This window comes from Macaca mulatta, chromosome 4 (assembly GCF_049350105.2).
Source record: "Macaca mulatta isolate MMU2019108-1 chromosome 4, T2T-MMU8v2.0, whole genome shotgun sequence".
NCBI classification, from domain to species: Eukaryota; Metazoa; Chordata; class Mammalia; order Primates; family Cercopithecidae; genus Macaca; species Macaca mulatta.
In genome coordinates this window covers 41819885-41840658 of record NC_133409.1, presented here as the reverse complement: position 1 = coordinate 41840658, position 20774 = coordinate 41819885, and the positions used below count along the sequence as shown (strand labels likewise).

Genomic DNA, 20774 nt, shown 5'->3' with positions numbered 1-20774 from the left:
GATTTACCCACTTTTTTTTGTGAAGTGATATGAGGGACTCACTTGAAGACTGAGCCCAGTGACAGTATTTGCAGGGCTCTCTTAATAACACTTACTAAACCATCATCGAAATGCTGTATGCTTGAGGCTGGGCGTGGTGGCTTATGCCTGTATTCCCAGTACTTTAGGAGGCCAAGAAAGGAGGATTGGTTGAGGCAAGGAGTTCAAGACCAGCCTGGGAAACATAGTGAGATACTGTCTCTACAAAAAATAAATAAAATTTACTGGGCATAGTGGTGCACACCTGTAGTCTAAGTACTTGAGAGGCTGAGGTGGGAGGATCGCTTGAGCCCGGGAGGTCGAGGATGCAGTGAGCACTGTACTTCAGCCTGGGTAATACAGCAAGACCCTGTCTCAAAAAGGAAAAAGTACTATGTGCTTGAAACTGGAGTTTTTGTTAGTCCAGTCCATTTTGTGACCAAGAACAATCATTTGTAAGATTGGGATTTTAATGTGTATTTAAGGCTTTTGCCTGTGGCCACTAAGCAGAATGAAGTTTAATTCTAGTCTAGATCTTCCCTCTTTTCATATTTTCCTTTACCTCTATTGTAGGCAGATAAGAGTTCAAAAAATGGTGTTTTTGATACTTATGAGGCTTACATCTTGCTTCTGTTGCTGTAGTTGTAAGCGTTGTTACTATCACAAGTAAAAAGAATGCTAAAATAAATTCCTTTTAGTGAAAAAGACGACGAATTGGGGTCACGACATGCAAAAACTCAGGTAGTGCTACTTTCAGGCACATCTCCAATGATGTCACTCAGGCCTATTTCAGCTGTCCCTGGAGAGGGCTTTCTTTTCTGTTGACCACTGGCTATCTATCAGTGAGTCACCACCTGAAGTGAAGGAGGAGATCGGTGTTCTTCCTTTCACTTCATCACTTCCTTGTCTTTGCCATTAATTAATTCCCTCCTTGTTTTTTTGTTTTGTTTTGTTTTGTTTGAGACAGAGCCTTGCTCTGTCACCCAGGCTGGAGTACAGTGCTGTGACTTTGGCTCACTGCAACCTCCACCTCCGGGGTTCAAGTGATTCTCCAGCCTCAGCCTCCCTAGTAGCTGGGACTACAAGCACCTGCCACTGTGCCTGGCTAATTTTTGTATTTTTAGTAGAGACGGGATTTCACCATGTTGGTCAGGCTGGTCTCAAACTCCTGACCTCCTGACCCGCCTCAGCCTCCCAAAGTGATGGGATTACAGATGTGAGCCACTGCGCCTGGTACTTCCCTCCTTCTTACCTTTAAAGTATCCCTTTTCCCCCATGGTTGACTTTTCTCCTCTGTCATAGAACCCAACCCATCTGTCTAATCTGAAAATGTAGAGATAGCCTCTATTAATTAGTACCCCCTTTAAAATCTTTCTCTTTTTTTCTTTCAGCTTGACTTCAAAAATGCATACAATCTCCACATGTCCTAATAATGTTCAAGTACACCATTCTAACACTAAAAACCTTTAGATCTTTCTGTCGCATTAGAATATTGTCTGATCTCTTGCTTTCCTTAACTGATTGTAAAGGTGCCTACCATGGACCTTGGAAAATGTTAATCACCTTTTGTTCTTCGCCTGTCTTTGGAGAATCCTTTGGGCTCCTTCCCTCCATTCCTTCATCTTGTATTCAGCACCTTTTGTTCTGTTGTAGTCACCTTCATTATCATGCAGCTTCTTTATAATCCTTGTGGTAAGCTAAAATTTGTCCCTCATCTCCCCTGCCACCCTAATATCTATGTCAAAACTCTGGAAGGTGTGCATGGTACCTTATTTGGAAAACGGGTCTTTGCAGATATGATGAAGTGAAGGATCTTGAGATAAGATAATCCTGGATCATCTGGGTGTGTCCTAAATGCCATCCTAAGGTTCCTTTTAAAAGAGGCAGAGGGCATTTTGACACCACATGCATACACATCACAAGCCAAGGAATGCTGAAAACTTAGAATCTTGAAGGGGCAAGGAACTGATTCTCTTCTAGAGCCTCTGGAGGAAGCATGGCTCTGGCCCTGCCTACACTTTGATTTTGGACTTCTGGCCTCTAGAACTGTGAAAGAAGACATTTCTGCTGTTTTAAGGCATCAAACTGTAATAATTTGTTACAGTGGCACAGGAAGCTAATGCAATTCTCTTTTAACATTCTGGGCAAAATAATCGATTAGAAATGAGTTAATTTTCACAAGGCAAACATGCCAAAGTAACCAGCACCTAGATCGAGAAGTAGAACTTTACCAGCACCCCAAAAGACCCTTTTAAGCCCTCTTTAGTCATGGCCCATCCTCTCCAAGGTGTGCGCCGTTGTGACTTTTAATATTGCAGAATCACACGGTGCCTAGTCCTCTGTATCTGGATTCCTCCTCTCAACAATGCATTTGTGAGATTCATCCATGTTGTCACATGTGGTTGTAGATTTTTCATGCTCATTACTGTATAGTATTCATTGTCTCTAGATAGCATGCTTTTTAATTTCTTCTGCTGTTAATGGTTTACAAATACTATGGCTATGAACATTCATTACATGAACACATATCTGTATTTCTATTGGGTATATAACGAGAAGGGGAATTCCTGAGTCCAGGAAGCCTCATTTCTTTCTGTACTCTAAGTTGACAACCTCATCTACATTTACGGTTTCAGTGGTCACTCATTGCTGTGACTCTTTTTTTTTTTTTTTTTTTTTTTCTGAGTTGGAGTCTCACTGTCGCCCAGGCTGGAGTACAGTGGTGCGATCTCAGCTCACTGCAAGCACCCCCTCCCGGGTTCACGCCATTCTCCTGCCTCAGCCTCCCGAGTAGCTGGGACTACAGGCATCTGCCACCAGGCCTGGCTAATTTTTTGTATTTTTAGTGGAGACAGGATTTCATCGTGTTACCCAGGATGGTCTCGATCTCCTGACCTCGTGATCCACCCGCCTTGGCCTCCCAAAGTGCTGGGATTACAGGCATGAGTCACTGTGCCTGGCCTGCTGTTATTCTTACATCTTTCTGTTTTTGATCTTTCTGCTGAGATTCAAAAGGACTGCTATCAGTAATATATTCACTCCCCACCCCCCAATTTAGTGTGTTCCAATTTGAACTCAAGCTCCTATCAAAAAAAAAAAAAAGTTCGACCAGATGTGGTGGCCCATGCCTGTTATCCCAGCACTTGGGAGGCCTAGGCGGGTAGATCACTTGAGCCCAGGAGTTCGAGACCAGCCTGGTTAACATAGTGAGACCTTATCTCTAAAAAAAAAAAAAAAAAATTAGCCAGGTATGGTGGCGTGTACCTGTACTCTCAGTTACTCAGGAGGCTAAGGTAGGAGGATTGCTTCAGCCTAGGAGTTGGAGGCTGCAGTGAGCCATGATTGCATCACTGCACTCTAGCCTGGATGACAGAGTGATACCCTGTCTCAGAAAATACCACAAAACCTCCCTTACTATGTTAATGGCAAATCGTTATCCTTAATTATGCATGTTCAAAGCAGAATCATCTTTAATTCTTTCTTTGCCTGTAAACACCAAGTCCCTGAAGGCTGTTGGGTTTCCCCACATGTTGTCTGTGATAGTCGAGGGACGTACTCTCTCGGATGACTCCCACACGATCCCCAGCCCCCAGTCTGTGTAGTCTATTATCCATCTACAAATTCTAGTTTTATCTTTCCACAGCAAAGCTTAGATCATGACATACATCTTCTCAAAACCCATGGACATGGATGGATCCATCCATTGATTATAGGATCAAGTCAAAATTCTTTATGTTGGTTTTCTATGTTTTCAAAAGTTTGCCTTCAACATCATTTCTATGAGAAATTACTCATATAAGGCTTTATCAGGAGGTGTTGAATTGTATAATAGCATTATCTTCAATCACATTTTAATGATTCCTTGCTCAAAGGGTCTCCTCTGGGCATTTCTTGTCCTGGCTCCATGTGATTACCATTCATGGTGAGTTTACTGTGCCTAGCACACATGTAATCCTTACAACAGTTTTGTGCAGTCAATACCTGTGTTGTTATTCCCAATTTATACTTGAAGAAACCACAGCTCAGGGAGTTTGAGGTATTGTCTGACGTCATCCGTCCAGAAACGTAACTGGGATTCAAACTCTGAAAGTCAAAGAACAGCTTGTCTGTTATTTACATGCTCATTACTCTTCTGGAGATGGGAGTGTTTCCTTTCCAGCTCTTCAGCTCCGTGGAGTGGTTTACTGAGGCTGGGTGTCCTCCTGGCAGAGAGCCGTGGCTCTAGATCGTGACCTTCTGGTCTGGTCACCTCCGAAGGATGTGTGCTTTCTCCGCCTTCACATTCTCTAAAGCTGAGCTCTTGCAGCTATTGCCTGGGTAAGGGGTCTTTAGTTATTATAACACCTATCTTCGTTTTGCACCCTCCTCTGTCTCTGTTTCACTCTTCCTCCCTCTTCCTCCCTCTTCCTCTTCTCTTTTTCTCTTCTGCCCTCCCTCCCCACTAGGTTTCTCTCTTTTCCTCTCTTCCCTTTCCTTTTGTAAGTGTAGTGGCTCTCAACTCTTTTTAAGGCCAACCTCTAAAAGTGAAAAATATCCCTCTGATTACCTCCCTACCAGGCCTCACTTAGTGGATTAACAACAACAACAAAAAGCCAGCAAAACACTTCAGTGTAATACAGTGTCACCAAATAAGAAAATTAGGGCTGGGTTGGAGAGGTTAGGTATAATTTGCTTTAGCAATATAAGAATGATTCATGTTTGAATCACCATGCATACATTTATTGGAGTTTAGTGATGAGGAAATTATGGGCCAGAATATACTGTTGATATAAATTTGCATCATTTTACATGGTATAATTAACCAAATAACACACAAGAAATTAAAAGCAGGCTGATGAAGCTGAAAGAGTAGTCATTTATAGTAGGGATTGCCAAACCGTGACCAATTCAAGGCTACAACAATAGATGATTCTTATGGCCTTCTTGAAAATTGCAACCATCCTAGCTGTATAACAGGACTTTTGCAGTTTCCCAATGTTATCTACTTGCCAAACTTTAGAAAAGTGACTTGGAGTCTTTAGGAAACTCTACCAGGACATGACTTTTAGGTTAAATTTCAGCAAATGCCAATTAACATCTTCCTTCAACTCAACTCAACTCTTCACAAGCAGCAGCAACTCATGTGAGATATTTAACTAACAGATACCCTATTATGAAGGAAAAATTCAATTTAAAAACCCCACAGACTACCAGCCACTGCCATTTGACAACCAAAATGCAATTAAGCTTAATGGTTTAATGTTATTACCCTAAAAATTTTATTATGCTTTAATAAACCCCTGGTAAACCTCATGTTATCCTCCATTTAACATTAACTCAATCGGAACAGGGAGGCAAATTACACCTTAGGTAAAAATGTAGGAGATTTTTGTGTCTTTGTCTATACTTTTAAATGACTAACTTTCTTAAATTTCTAAATGTGGCAGTTTTACTTACAGTATTATTACAACTCAATTAGATAATTATTAAGTGCATTTACTCATAAAATACACAATAAGACTGGTATGATTTGATCCCCAAATCTATTTTCACATCTCACTTATGTTCTGAACTTGTGAATTTCTGTCTCCTGTAAGTTTAGGATGTGAGTAAGTGAAGAGTTAAAAGAGCTTGGACTCTAGAGCTGGATTGCTTGGGTTTGAATTCCAGTGGCAACACTTTCTAGCTGATCTTTGACAGGTACATTCTCTGCTTCAGTGTCCTGAAATAATACTACCCATCACAAAGGGGTATTAGGAAGATTGAGTTAATATTTGAAAAGCATATAGTGCCTGACACATAGTGACTACTGAATATATGTTTATAAAATGAAATGGATAAACTGTTCCTCCTATAAATGGGGCTCAGGAATTCTGGAGTATCAGGCATTTGTTTAATTTATTATAATTACATCTTCATTTGTGTTTTTAATATGTCTTAGGATCATTTCACAAGGAAGATAATTTTCACCTGTTTATTTTACTACTTTTGAGAACGTACCCAGCAGAGTCAGGAAGTAGCCACAGAGAATATGTTCTTTAGTTAGGTAATGAAATATTACCGTTTAAACAGTGATGTGTTACTGGAAGTCCTAGCGAGTATAACAAGGCAAAAACAAACAAAAAACAAAAGGCATACAAATTGGAAAGGAAAACGTAAAGTCACTTTTAGTTGCAGATTACATGACTGTCTATGTAAAATAATACATATAAAATAATATATATGAAAAAAGCTTCTGGAACTTATAACTGAGTTCAGTTAAATTTCAGGATGCAAGATCAATCTACAAAAATTATTGTATTTTTATATATTAGCAATGAGCAATTATGATTTGAAAATTTTAAAAACAGTACCATCTATAATAGCACCAAAAAAAGAAAACATTTAGGTATAAATTTAACAAACTATGTGCAGGATCTACATGTTTAAAATTATGAAATACTAGTGAAAAAAAAATCAATGGCGACCTAAGTAAGTGGAGAGATATTCCATATTCTTTTTTTTTTTTTTTTTTGAGTCAGAGTGTTGCTCTGTCACCCACGCTGCAGTGCAGTCATGTGATCTTGGCTCACTGCAGCCTCTGCCTCCAAGATTCAAGTGATGCTTGTGCCTCAGCCTCCCAAGTAGCTGGGATTATAGGCATGTGCCACCACACCTGGCTAATTTTTGTATTTTTAGTAGAGACAGGGTTTCACCACGTTGGCCAGGCTGGTCTTGAACTCCTGGCCTCAAGTGATTTGCCTGCTTCGGCCTCCCAAAATGTTGAGATTACAGGTGAGATATTCTATATTCATGGATTGAAAGACTCAGTGTTGTTAAGATGTCATTTCTCTCTAAAGTGATTTTTTAGATGCAACACAATTACAATCAAAATCCCAGGATTTTTTTGTAGCTATCAGTTGATAGATATCAACAGCCAGCTGATTCTCAAATTTACACAGGAAAGCAAAGAGAACAACTACAACAGCCAAAACATATTTGAAAACCGAATAGAGTTGACCTACCTGATTTCAGTAGCTACCGTAAAGCTCCAGCAGTCAAAACAGTGTTGTATTGACAAAGGATAAACACATAGATTTCATGAAATAGAGAATCCAGAAATAAACCCACCAAAGTATAGCAAGTTAATGCTGAAAATGCAGAGGCAATTCAATGGAGAAAGGACAGTCTTTACAACAAATATGAACCTTGACCCATGCCTCACACCATATACAAAAATCAACTCTAAATGGTTCATAGACTTAAATTTAATGTAAAGCTATAAAACTTCTAGAAGAACCCATAAAAGAAAACTTTTGTGACCTTGGGTTATGCAAATATTTTTTTTCAATACCACACCAGAAGCACAATCCATTAAAGAAAAAGTGGATGAACTGGACTTAATTATATTTAAATACTCTTATCTTGTAAAGACACACTTAAGAGAATGAAAAGACAAGTCATAATCTGACAGTATCTGCAAATTGCATATCTGACAGAGGAACAATATTCAGAAAATACAAAGAACATTCAAACCTCAACAGTAAGAAAACAAACTCAACAATAATTTTTAATGGGCAAAAGCATTGAGTACTTAACCAAATAAGATATACAGATAGCAAATAAGCACATGAAAAGATGCTGAACCTCATTAGTCATTAGGGAAATACAAATTAAAACCATAACGAGATACCATTACATACCTATTAGACTGGCTTTAGAAGAAAAACTGACAGTACCAAGTGCTCACAAAGATGTTGGACAGTTGAGATGCTCCTCATGCTTTTCTGGTGGGAATGCAAAATGTTTCAGTCACTTTGGGAGACCTTGGCATATTCTTATTAAGGTAAACATACCCTTACCTATGACCCAGTAATCCTACTCTTAGGTCTTTACTCAAGACAAATGAAAGCATATGTCTATATAAAGACTTGTATATGAATAGCAACTTTGTTCAAAATTGCCCAACCTGGAGACAACCCAAATGTCCTCAAACCTGTGGGTGGACATCTGTGCATGAATCTCACATGCATTTTGCTAAGTCAAAGAAGTCAAACCCAAAAGGCTACATACTGTATGGTTCCATTTATATGACAATCTGGGAAAGGTAAAATTTTCGGAACAATAAATAGATCAGTGGTTGCCAGGGGCTGGGATTTGGGGTGCGGGGAAGACTAACCTCAAAAGGAGAGCATGACAGAGATTTTGGGAGTGAAGGATCCATTTTGTATCATGACTATGCCGGTATATATGCATTTTTCACAACCCATTAGACTGTACATCAGAGACAAAGAGAATGAAGTTTGCTGTATGACAATTAAAAAGTAAATTTAGAAAAGAATAGAAATGTCTTAGAGCAAGTCACTTATTTGAATTTGAAATAGAAAAAAGCCAGCCTTTTTCTAAGTTACTATACCGTATTACTGTATTTTAAAATTATACCAGTAAGCACCTTTCAGTATTCTTTATAGCATCCAGAAATGGATCTGTTCCTGCTTAGGTGTTCAGAGGTAATAAATATACCTTACTTTGCTTGCACCATTTATTTTAAATATCTAGGCTGGGCACAGTGGCTCATGCTTGTTATCCCAGCACTTTGGGAGGCTGAGGCGGGCAGATTACCTGAGGTCAGGAGTTCAAGACCAGCCTGGCCAACATGGCGAAACCCTGTCTCTACTAAAAATACAAAAATTAGCTGGATGGATTAGCAGGTGCACACCTGTAATCCCAGCTACTTGGGAGGCTAAGGTAGGAGAATCACTTGAACCCGGGAGGTGGAGGTTGCAGTGAGCTGAGATCGTGCCACTGTACTCCAGCCTGGGAGACAGAGTGAGACTCCATCTCAAAAAAAAAAAAAAAATCTAGTTTCTCTCTTAATCTGAAAACTTTCTGCAGTGTTTTTATTTCATTTTAGCATCTAATTCCACATGTCAGTTCTCCGGAAAAATTTATCCCCTCCTTTCATTACTTTAACTTAGCTAGTATTTTTCTTTGCATGTCTCTTATTTTTCATCAGTAAGTGTTTTATTTGGTTTCTTCCAGTCCCACATAACGCTGCTTCTTGATTTTAAAGCAATGTGATTGACTGCTGAGTGGCTGGCACCTGTGGGAGGAGGAAGCCGTGTGGGTGCAGGAGGCAGCTGGGCTGTGTGGGTAGGATGCAGTGACTCACTTTTGTCATGTGTTGATTTTTGATGCAGAAACGTTAAGGACCCCAAAAGAAAACTCTTTATTTGTATTAAAGAGTCCTTAAGTCATTTTTAGCCTCGAGGGGGGAAAAAACCTTCTGAAGCTCCTTTGACCTGTCTTCCCATTTCATAAACTTCTTCTGTGTCTTTTACCTCAGTTTCATCTGATTGATTTCTCATTCACCAAAGTTTAATGCTAATTTCATGCCCATTAGACAAGATGGACTCTGCACCAAACAGCTTCTCAAGCGTCTGCGGTATTTTTATGTGCTGCACTTTGGTTTTATATTCTGTCACACAGGTCTTGAATGTTGTTCATTTTATATTTTGATAGGTTCCTAAATTGTGAAAGTAATCAATGTTCATAATAGAAATTGTGGGAAATATAGAAGGTATAATATAGAAAAATAAAATAATCCATAATCCCTATAACACAGCTATTACCAACAAAAGTTGGTGTACAACTTTTCAGGTATTTTTTATGCACATGGATATGTACATAGAATGTAAACATCATAATGCACTCACTATAATGTATACATTGTATTTTTAATGTATATGCTATACATGGCAGTATGTATATTATATTTTACTTTTTATTTTTACTTAATATAGTTTGAATTTATCCCCTGTTGCTGAGTATTCTTCTACATTTTTCTTTTTCTTTGGTTACATGAAATTCCATTATTTGAAATTATGATATACATATATATATCTCATGATTACATATATACACATACACACATACATATATAACCATTTTCTTACTGATAGGTATTTAGATATTTTCCATCATTTTATCATAAAAAATAATTTTTCAATGGACAGACAGGTAAATCTATTTTCACATTTATAATAATCTTCTCAGAGTAAATTCCAAGGAATGGAATTATTGGGTCAGAGTGTACATAATTTTTAGGATTTAAGCCTCCTAGAAAGTTTACACTTGGCTGGGGTGTGGTGGCTCATGCGTCTAATCCCAGCACTTTAGGTGGCTGAGGCAGAAGGATTGCTTGAGGTCAGGAGTTTGAGACCAGCCTGTGCAGCATAGTGACACCTGTGTTTACGAAAAAGTTTTAAAAATTAGCCAGGCATGGTGGCACACACCTGTAGTCCCAGCTACTCAGGAAGCTGAGGCCGAAGGATCGCTTGAGCCCAGGATTTTGAGGCTGTGCATATATACAGTGAGCTATGATTTTGTCACTGCACTCTAGTCTGGGCAACAAACTGAGAACTGTCTGCCTTTAAGAAAAAAGAAAAAGGAAAAAAAGAAAGAAGAAAGTTTACACTTCCCACAGCATAAAAGAGTGTCATTTCTCTGCATTTTCATTGACTTCTTTACTTTGCTCACTTAGGCAAAACATTGGCATTTTATAGTTGGTTTAATGTGCATTTATTAGAAGCAAGATGAAGAATAATTTCTCATATGTTTATTTACCATTTTAAATTTCTGTGAATTTGCTTGCTGATGTCTATAGTGTGATTGTCTAACGTAATGTTTTTATCATTGCTGAGTTATTTTAAATTGATCATAAGAGATGATTTATAAAGATATTAACCTTTCATCTCTCAAATATTACATATATTTTTAACAAATTATCTCCTTTTAAATTTGTTATATATTAACATTTTCGTCGTAATTATGAATGGCTTCTGTTTTATATTTCCGAAATGTTTATTGCAATTACAAAGGAAGCTCTTTGTTTTCATAATAGTTTTCCATCTTGATGCCTTACTAAATTGTATTATTACTTCTAATAGCTATTCAGCTAAGTCTGTTGGGGTATTTGGTTGACATCCACAACATCTGCAAATAGAGATAATTGTGTATTTTATTTTCTAGAATTATATCTTCTTACTTTCTAGAAATCTTATTGCAGTGGCTGGGATTTTTCAAAAAGCCATTATATAATAAGTAGTGGCAATAGCTGACAGCCTTTGTTTCTGATTTTCATGAGAATACCTAAATGCACAAAGTTGGAAGTTGTTATGAAATGTGTATTATTCTCTATGTTATGGAAATGCCCTTATATTTTTAATTTGCAGTTATTTTTTAATTTTAAAATTTTATTCTTCTTAGAGCTAGAGGTCTTGCTGTGTTGCCCAGGCTGGCCTCAAACTCCTGGCCTCAGGTGGTATTCTCACCTCAGCCTCCTGAGTAGCTGAGATTACAGGTGTGTGCCACTATGCCCAGCTCAGCAATTATTTTTAATGATAAATGGATTGAGAATTTTAATTAATGCACTTGGAACATATTCGAGATGCTGATGACTTTTTTCCATTGAGCTATCCTTGCATCCCCCAAATAAATTTTAAACTCACGATCTTGGTCTTATAACACTTGATACATTTTGTTAGTTTTTCTTTCATATTTTTGTTTATAGCCATAAAGGAGTTTTAGACTAATCTAAATTTCATTTTTGTGACATTGTCAATTTTTGATATCAAATTTCTACTACCTTGTTACTGGTCATCTTTGAGCCTTGGATGGATTTGCATCTGTGGTTATATTCCCCTTAGTTATATTTTCTATACCTTTTTTCTCTCTTTTTTTCTTGATTATACTTACCAGGGACTTACTAGATATTAGTTATTTAACTCTAAAACCCAATTCTGGATTAACTAATAAGCTTACCTATTTATTTATTTAAGTCTCATTTTACATGTGTTACTGCTATTTTTTATGAATCTGCTTTTTTTAAAAAAAATTTTCTTATTTGAAACCTTAATTAACTTGTTTTAATGTTGAAATTTATGAGAGAGCAGTAGCCCCTGCTTCCCACTATCACAAATTCTCTTCAGTTTCCAGTAATCATGTGATCTCCTTCTTCTTTAAAAAAAATGCAGGTTTGGGCCAAGCGTGTTGGCTCACACCTGTAATCCCAGCATTTTGGAAAGCCGAGGCAGGAGGATTATTTGAGGCCAGGAGTTTGATTTCCACCTGGGAAACATAGTAAGACCCTGTCTCTAAAAAAATTTTTTTAACTAGCTGGGCATGATGCCTCATGCCTGTAGTCCCAGTTACTAGGGGGCTGAGGTGGGAGGATCATTTGAGCCTAGGAGTTCAAGGCTTCAGTGAGCCACGATCGTGCCACTGCACTCCAGTCTGGGTGACAGAGCAAGACCTTGTCTCTTAAAAACAGAAAAAGGAGGCTTGTTACATTTTATAAAACCGCTTCCAGGTAGAGCTGCAAATTAAAAATTCAGTGATAAATGAAGAGGGAAAATCCCTATCATTTCCTTATTTCCTCTTTTGAGTACTAAGATAATTAAAACCAAAATGTGCTGATTGGGCATTATTTGGGTGTCATCCTTTGGGGGACTTTGTTTTCTGTTTGCAGATATTGCGGTGGTGGAGATGAGCGATGCCTTCCGGCAACCGTCCTTGTTTTACCACCTTGGGGTGAGAGAAAGTTTCAGCATGGCCAACAACATCATCCTCTACTGTGATACTAACTCGGACTCTCTGCAGTCGCTGAAGGTACCTCCCTTGTTTACTGAATGTTTCATTTTAGCATCAGCATTTCAGGGATACTGGTTTGTCATCCAAACATTTTGAGTAGCTTTTATTTGTGAAAGGCGTTTATATGTGTGGTCAGTATGCACCAATTACTAGTCAAATTGGGAGGTTTATTGAGAATTCACTGTAGAAACTTGATGACATGAGTAGGAAAAAAGTTCACATTGAGTTCTGAGTTTCACTTATGGTTGTAACGGAGGAGACTGTGTTAATAGGAAGTCATCAGCACAGACGTGGAGAAGGGAGATTGCATAAGGTATGGTTAAACCTTCATGCTCTGTCACTTTTGGGAGCTTCCTGGTGCCCACCGGTCTCCTAACTAAAAGTACACTTCCTCCTTGAAAGTGCTCTGAGAAATTCTCTCTGAGTATACCAAAATAGTTGGCATCCTCTTTCACTAGGGTGTGATTTAAACTAAGATGGAAGAAAAGGAAGAGAAACTTACTGTGTTTGTCTACAAAATTCAACCTGTCTTAATGTCATTCTCTCCAGTAATAGGAACTTACTGCTATAAAGGCATTTCCTCCGTCCAAAAAAATTTGCCTAAAATGCTTTTTGCAAGGCCAAGTGATTTTACACTGTATGATTCTTTGAAAAGCATCCCACAGTTCAGTGAAACGCATGCTGTGCTTGCCATCATCCATTTCTTTTGTGAAACTTCCAGCTAGCTTCATGTGGCTTTTTCTCAGCTCTGTCTTCCAGTTCCCAAATCTGAGCCAACCTTGCGACATTGAGCTCTAGAATCCTGAACCATATTACTAATGACTTAGCAATTGTTCTATGAGTATCTCTAACCCATATTTCATGCAAAAAAATGTCAATAGCATTTTGAATTCTGCGTATTTAAAGCATGTGTGACTTTCTTTGAGAAATCTGCAGAACTTCATTGAGCAAACGTACCTACTACATGCCAGGCATTGTGCTGGTGATCGACAGGCATATCCCTTTCCAGAATACTCTGAAACAGTTCTAAGAGATTTGCCCCTATTGTCCTAAGTCTGTTTTTTGTCCTAGAGCAATCCTTGACCTGGAGCAATCCTTAAGCCCCTCCTTAATTTTCCTCCAGATTTACCTCTTTAATAAATACATCATAAAATGTTGTAACTCATTTTTAATTAGACATTTTGATTTGCTGCTATTTGTAACACATATTAGCATTTGATGAAGGAATTAGATTATTTGATTTAGCTCTTTTCATTTTTCTTTGGATTAAGTTTATGTATGTATTTATTTATTTAGGGTCTCACTCTGTCACCCAGGCTGGAATGCAGTGTTGTGATCACCGCTCACTGCAACCATGACCTCCTGCGTTCATGTGATCCTCCCTCCTCAGCCTCCTGAGTAGCTGGGACTACAGGCGCATGCTACCTCACCTAGCTAATTTTTCTCTTTTTTTGCAGAGATAGGGTTTTGCCATGTTGCCCAGGCTGGTCTTGAACTCCTGGGTTCAAGTGATTCTCCCACCTTGGCCTCCTAAAGAGTTGGGATTACAGGTGTAAGCCACCACACCTAGACAGATTAAGTTTATTTAAGCAGGCACTATTATGTTGGAGATTTTTTACTCTCTACATTTTTTTGCTCTTGCTCCTACTAGTATCTGGTGATTTAATTTTGTGCCCATTCTTTCCTAGGGAAGTATTCTTAAATTCTTTATTGTAACAACACTTATTTTTAAATACTTCCCTAGGAAAAGGTGTGGCAGCACATGCCTAGCCAGATGTGGCAGCACTTGCCTGTAATCCCAGCTACTTGGGAGGCATGAGAACCCCTTGAACCAGGAGGCAGAGGTTGCAGTAAGCTGAGATCACACCACTGCACTCCAGCCTGGGCAACAGAGCAAGACCCTGTCTCAAAAAAATCCCAAAACAAAGAAAAATAATAATAATAATTCTTAAAAGAGCTCTGTGAGGTGTATATTCTATTAGCATTTTTTTAATATCACAAACTGAAGCCCAAAGAAATTCAATCATTTGCCTAAGGTGATATAGCTAGGAAAATTTGGAATTAGGACTGCCTGACTCCAAAGCCTGTTGCCCTTCACCGCTAAGCATTATTGCATTATTGTCGGTTACTTCTAGTTAAAATTATATCATATATTTCTGCTGAGTGTATTCATTTAGAAAAACCTATCAGCTATGCCTCCTGAGTTTTCCTAGGTAACATCCGTCTTTTTTTCTTTATTCTTTATTCCCTTTTATTAACTGAAACTTTTGCTGTTTTCTTATTTAGACTATTTCTAGCCTGGTAGGTCATGTGTCTGGTTGCAGAGGACAGAAATATCTGGGATAGGAAGCATTTTTGGCAGTCTAGCAATTTCCTCTGAGTCCTGAAAGTTCTTCAGGTCCTGTGCTACTGAAAAGAATTGGTGTGTGTATATATTTTTAGTTTTATTCATTTCTGGGCAGTTAGTTAAAGATGTAACCCTTATTCCTGCCATTGACCAACAGATAGGAAAACTGCAATGAAATAAACAGAACAAGAGATATTTAAAATAATATATCATATAAGGATTAGCCAAGCGAAATAAAAACAAAGCATCCCTCTGTTTTCACAGGGCAAAGACAGTTTTAGAATGCTATTCTTGTCATATGTTTAGTTTCACTTAGGTTGATTCTTTGGCCGTCTAGAAAGTACAGCTGCACAAGTTTTATTTTAATCTGTTGCTCTTTGTTGAAGACTGCAGTTTCTCTTTGGCGGCAAATTCTCAGGAAGAAATCGTAGAAAAAAAAATTTTTTTTTAATTTAAGCTCCTGGAAAAATAATGGGAGCTATAAAAGTACTTTAAAAATCTATGTCTAAAGTATCATTTGAAAGGATATTTAGAATCTAGTCATGGCATTTAATTGTAATAAGCTTTATATCCATTGTTTTAAATCACAAGTACTATCAAGTACTAAAGAATGAAAAATTTTGGTTTTTTTTTTTTTAAGAAAAGATGACCATTACACTTTGAGAGAAGGAAGTTGATTTTTTTTTTTTTTTTTTTTTTTTTTTTTTTTTTTTTAGTGCAATGGAGCAATCTCGGCTTACTGCAACCTCCGCTTCCAGAGTAGCTGGGATTATAGGCATGTGCCACCACACCTGGCTAATTTTTACATTTTTAGTAGAGATGGGGTTTCACCATGTTGGCCAGGCTGGTCTCGAACTCCTGACCTCAAGTAATCTGCTCACCTCAGCTCCCCAAAGTGCTGGGATCACAGGCATGAGCCACTGTGCCCGGCCAATTCTTTTTCTTTTCTTTAGCATTGTAACAACACTTATTTTTTATAATTTTCTTTAAATAAATCTCATGAGAATTTCTCATGTGCCTACTAATGTTTATTGAGAGAATATCTGTGCCAAGATTTACATTGGTTTAAAATAAGAAATGCTAGTAACAATTACTCTGTGATTTATTTCATGCATTATGAAATGATCATACTTCCACTTGGGGTCTCTCAGTAAGTAGTGAGTAAGTCTGGACGCTCCTGGTCAATGAGCTGTGGCGCAGATGCGTTAAACACCTCTGATGACTTAGGAGAAATGAAGCCGTTTTGTGTAGAGTGAGGAAATTGTTTTCATGAACCATCTCTTATCACTAGAAATTCCTTTATAACACCAGCTCTCAGCTCATCTTCTTGTGATCCTTTCCTCCACTCCCTTTCTCAGCTCCTTCTCTATGTTCTGGGCCATTCCCCACTCACTTTAAACAATTGTACTATAAAACAAAGCAAAACAAAACGATGAAACATGCCTGCACGTGCCAGATAGTCAAGAATTAAAACCTCTTATACTACAGATGGCCAGGTTGTGGAGAGTGGGAAACCTACGCACTACTGGTGGGAGAGATAGTACCTTCTGAAGCGTAATTTGGGGATATTTAATAATATCAAATGAGCGTATCACCAAGACTTAGTCATTCTGACCCTAAATGTATACTGTAAAAAAAAATCTCTTGCATGCATAAGGAGATATAATCAAGAATGTTTATGTTAACATGTTTATATAACTCCTCCTCCCAAAGAAATGGAGAATTAATAGATACCTTCAGCTGTAATCTTTTTTTTTTTTTTTTTTTTTTTTGAGACTGTCTTGTTCTTTTGCTCAGGCTGGAGTGCAGTCATGCTATCTTGGCACACTGCAACCTCTGCCTCCTGGGTTCAAGCAATTCTCCTGCCTCAGCCTCCATAGTAGCTGAGATTACAGGCTCCCGCCACCACGCCCAGCTGATTTTTATATTTCAGTAGAAATGGGGTTTCACCGTGTTGGCCAGGCTGGTCTCGAACTCCTGATCTCAAGCAATCCACCCGTGTTGGCCTCTCAAAGTGCTGGGATTACAGGTGTGAACCACCGTGCCCAGCCAGCTATAATTATTTAATGGAATATTATAGAGCACTTAAAACAAATCAGCTAGTGCTTTAGACATCAATATAAATATATCTCAAAACAACAGTGTTGGGGGAAAAAACAAATTACTTGTGTACAGTATCATACCATCTATATAAAATATCATGTGCAAGAGGATGTTTTTATACACACTTGTGTTAAAAAAGGATAGACATGTGTATGGGAATTATAAGCAGCATTCAGAATAGTTACCTCTTAGGAGATAGGAATGGAATAAAATTGAGAAGGGAGTATGAGAGTCTTCAACTATATCTGTGATGTTATATTTCTAAATCTAGGTGGTAGACCATGAGTGCTAATTTTTATACTTTTTATATACTTGAAATATTTAATAATTAACCTTTTTTTAAAAAAGGAATAGATTGCTATATTCTTTTATTTTTTTTGTATCCATCAGGATAACGTATATGCGTTTTGGACACTGGAATCCCAAAATATTTTTAGTGTCTTTTTTCTATGTTCTGGCTGTGGTTAGAAAGCTTCAGATATTTGGATATTTCCCTTTCTGCACTCCAACAGACTTTATTCTCATTTTATCCATTAAATGAGATGTTTCCATGTTTCCTGATAGATTGGTAGGCAGATCAGTTAGTGGCGATGCAGTTTGTGTTGAAACATAATGATTATATTAGATTATTTCTTGTTCAAAAGATTTAGTTGTATTTTTATCTTTAACTATTGGCTGAAAAGTTACTTTATGGATGGGATTTTCATTAATAGACAGTCTTCTCTGTGGCAACCTGTCTACATGCTTCCTTCTTCACTATCTCACTGAATACAGAACACACATATGTGATGCTTGAAACACTTACTCTGCCTCAGTGCATCTATTATTTTCTAGATCGGGATCTGACTAGCATGAAATCTTAGGTGCACAAACCAAAATTTGTAACACTTCACTAAATTAGCCCTTAAAAATCAGCAAATGTTAATAATATGGCAGCTCCCCAAAACATTGAAAATAAAATTACCACATGATCTAGCAATTCCACTTCTGGATATACACCCAAAAGAATTGAAAGCAGGATCTTGAAGAGGTATTTGTATACCCATGTTCATGGTAGCATTATTCTTAGTAGCCAAAAGGTGGAAGCAGCCCACATGTTTATCAACAGATCATTGGCTAAACAACATGTGGTATGTACATAGATGGAATATTATTCAATCTTAAAAAGGAAGGAAATTTTGACACATGGTACAACGTAAATGAACGTTGAAAACTACTGCTCATTCAAGCAGTTCCATGGCACCTAGACCCATGATCTTTTATCTGCAGGCACTGAGGGCCCCAATCTCCTTTAGAACTTAAACACGGAGTCTTGTCTTTCTGGCACTCATTCATATCCATTTGAAGCAAATGGTTATAGTTTTGAAAATAACAGTGGTGTCCATGTGTAAATTTTGATGATTATACTGGTTTGTACATTGGTGAGGACATCTGGTAAGTTATTACAAATACCTCACACTTGAATTGAATTCTTACCTGTATTTGGAGAATCTACTCGGATTCCAGAGTGTTCTTAAATCCATAAAAACATGTATCTCTTTTTTTGTTTTTATAAACAAAAAACAGTACTTCCTTTTGTTAAAGTTTTGCCTCCCTTATCAAAGTAAATAAGGTGAATTTGGTTTTAGCTTGAGTTGTGCATGAAATTAAAATTTTTATTTTTCAAAGGTTTAGGACTCTTTTAGTTTAACAAAGAATTTTTGGCTGGATTCTTTTCAGCATTTTAAAAATTATCAACTTGTTAGTGGTACAAAGTACACATTCAATAATGTGTTTTAAAAACATTGTTGTAAAATATGATCCTATAAAGTGGTCTCACAATTTGTGAACCGGGAACACTGGCCCTGCCCCTTTTTAATAGTGCTGCCTCTGGACATCCCTGAAGTTTCTAGCTTACTTTATGACCAGCTATTGATTTTAAAATGCTGGGACTCTGTACTCTTCCTGGTTCAATGTTGCCATCCCATACACTTCTTATCATTTGGTAGAAACAATCTTGTTCCTTTATTTTATTTATTCAGAAATGATCTAACTTTCTTTTAAGCTATAATCATTCCATCTCAAATTGGGGAAAGAAAGAGGTAATTTGTGGGGAGAAGCAGATAAGCCATTTGTGTAACATTGCTTTATGGAGGTTTTCTCTGAAGATCTTGAATTGACAAGCTAGATGAATGATTTATTTAGCAGGAGTTGACTTCCTAATTGTAGAATCCCTGAGGTTATTGAAAGGACTCAAGACTGGAGAATTCAGCTTTCTTGGATGTCAATTAGCAATAGTGTACCTTCTAAGGAATTATGTATAGACTGGGTAAAATATGCCCTTGCTTTCTCCTTCCTGATTCCTCTTTAACCACCCTCACTCCTTGCCCACTGTTTTGAATCTCTTATTACCATTTTGTCCAAGAGGCGATGCACAATACCATATATGACTGGGTAGGCACCAGCTATTTGTCTCATTTGTAGTGACTCTGGTCATAGGCCTGTGACTTTGAATACCCGTAAAGACCAAGAAGGACTACCTCTGTGCACAGAGGAAGGAGTGGGGCAAGCCTTGCTGAATTATCTTTCTTTTCATTTATTCTAAATAATTGACTCTTTCTGTGAAAGTTGATCTTTTTGGCATTGTAACCCATCACCCTCTTTGGGCCTTTTTAGAATATATCTTTGAAACTATTGCTGAAATATGTGTGTCTATTAGTCCATTTTCATGCTGCTGATAAAGACGTACCTGAGACTGGGTAATTTATAAAGAAAAAGAGGTGTAAGGGACTCACAGTTCTGTGTGGCTGGGGCAGCCTCACAATCATGGCAGAAGGTGACAGGCACATCTTACATGACAGCAGACAAGGTAGAATGAGAGAGAAGTGGAAGGGGGAACCCCTTATCAAATCATCAGACTTTGTGAGACTTCTTCACTACCACGAGAACAGTATGAGGGAAACTGCCCCGTAATTCAATTATCTCCCACCAGGTCCCTCCCACAACATGTGGGAATCATGGGAGCTACAATTCAAGATGAGATTTGGGTGGGGACACAGCCAAACCGTATCAATGTGCAAAGTATGATTTACTGTAGAAAAATTCATTATGCTTCCAACTTTAACAATACAGTTAAAAAGAAAAGTAATACATGAACTTGAATATTATGGCCCAATTAGATGTTGCTGAAAGAAACAGCTGGTTAAAAAGAAGAAGAAGTTGATTATAATAGCAACACAGTATAAAGTGAAGTTTGTGTTAAGAAGCTCTGTTAGGCCGGGCACAGTGACTCATGCCTGTAATCCCAGCACTTTGGGAATGTGAGGCAGGAGGATCACCTAAGCCCAGGAGTTCAAGACCAGCCTGGTCAGCATAGTGAGACACAGTTTCTACAAAAATTACAAAACTTAGCTGGGCATGGTGGTGTGTGCCTGTAGTCCCAGCTACTTGGGAGGCTGAGGTAGGAGAATTGGCTGAGCCTGGGGAGGTTGAGGTTGCAGTGAGCTGAGATCACATGACTGTACTCCAGCCTGGGTGGTGATAGAGTGACAGAGTGAGACCATGTTTCTAAAAAAAAAAAAAAAAAAAAAGCTCTGTTAAATGCTTTATATATAAAGTGTCATTTTTCAGCATTCCAGCCCAGTTTAGAGACAGATATCTACTTACGGCAGAGTTCTTCCACCAAGATATACTTATTTAAATATGAAAAGAATTTAAT

At 37.9% G+C, this 20774-nt stretch overlaps 1 protein-coding gene across 6 annotated transcripts in view; it reads left to right on the top strand.

Annotated features, from left to right (window-relative positions):
* The window catches only part of MAP3K5 (mitogen-activated protein kinase kinase kinase 5), a 242259-nt gene that overhangs the window by 65143 nt on the left and 156342 nt on the right, over positions 1-20774 (top strand). For all 6 annotated transcript variants that reach the window (XM_077999454.1, XM_077999452.1, XM_077999455.1 and 3 more), the window contains one exon: positions 12506-12645. In XM_077999454.1, the coding sequence (XP_077855580.1) occupies positions 12523-12645 (123 nt within the window). In that variant the 5' untranslated portion in view covers positions 12506-12522. The remainder of the gene's footprint in view (positions 1-12505; positions 12646-20774) is intronic.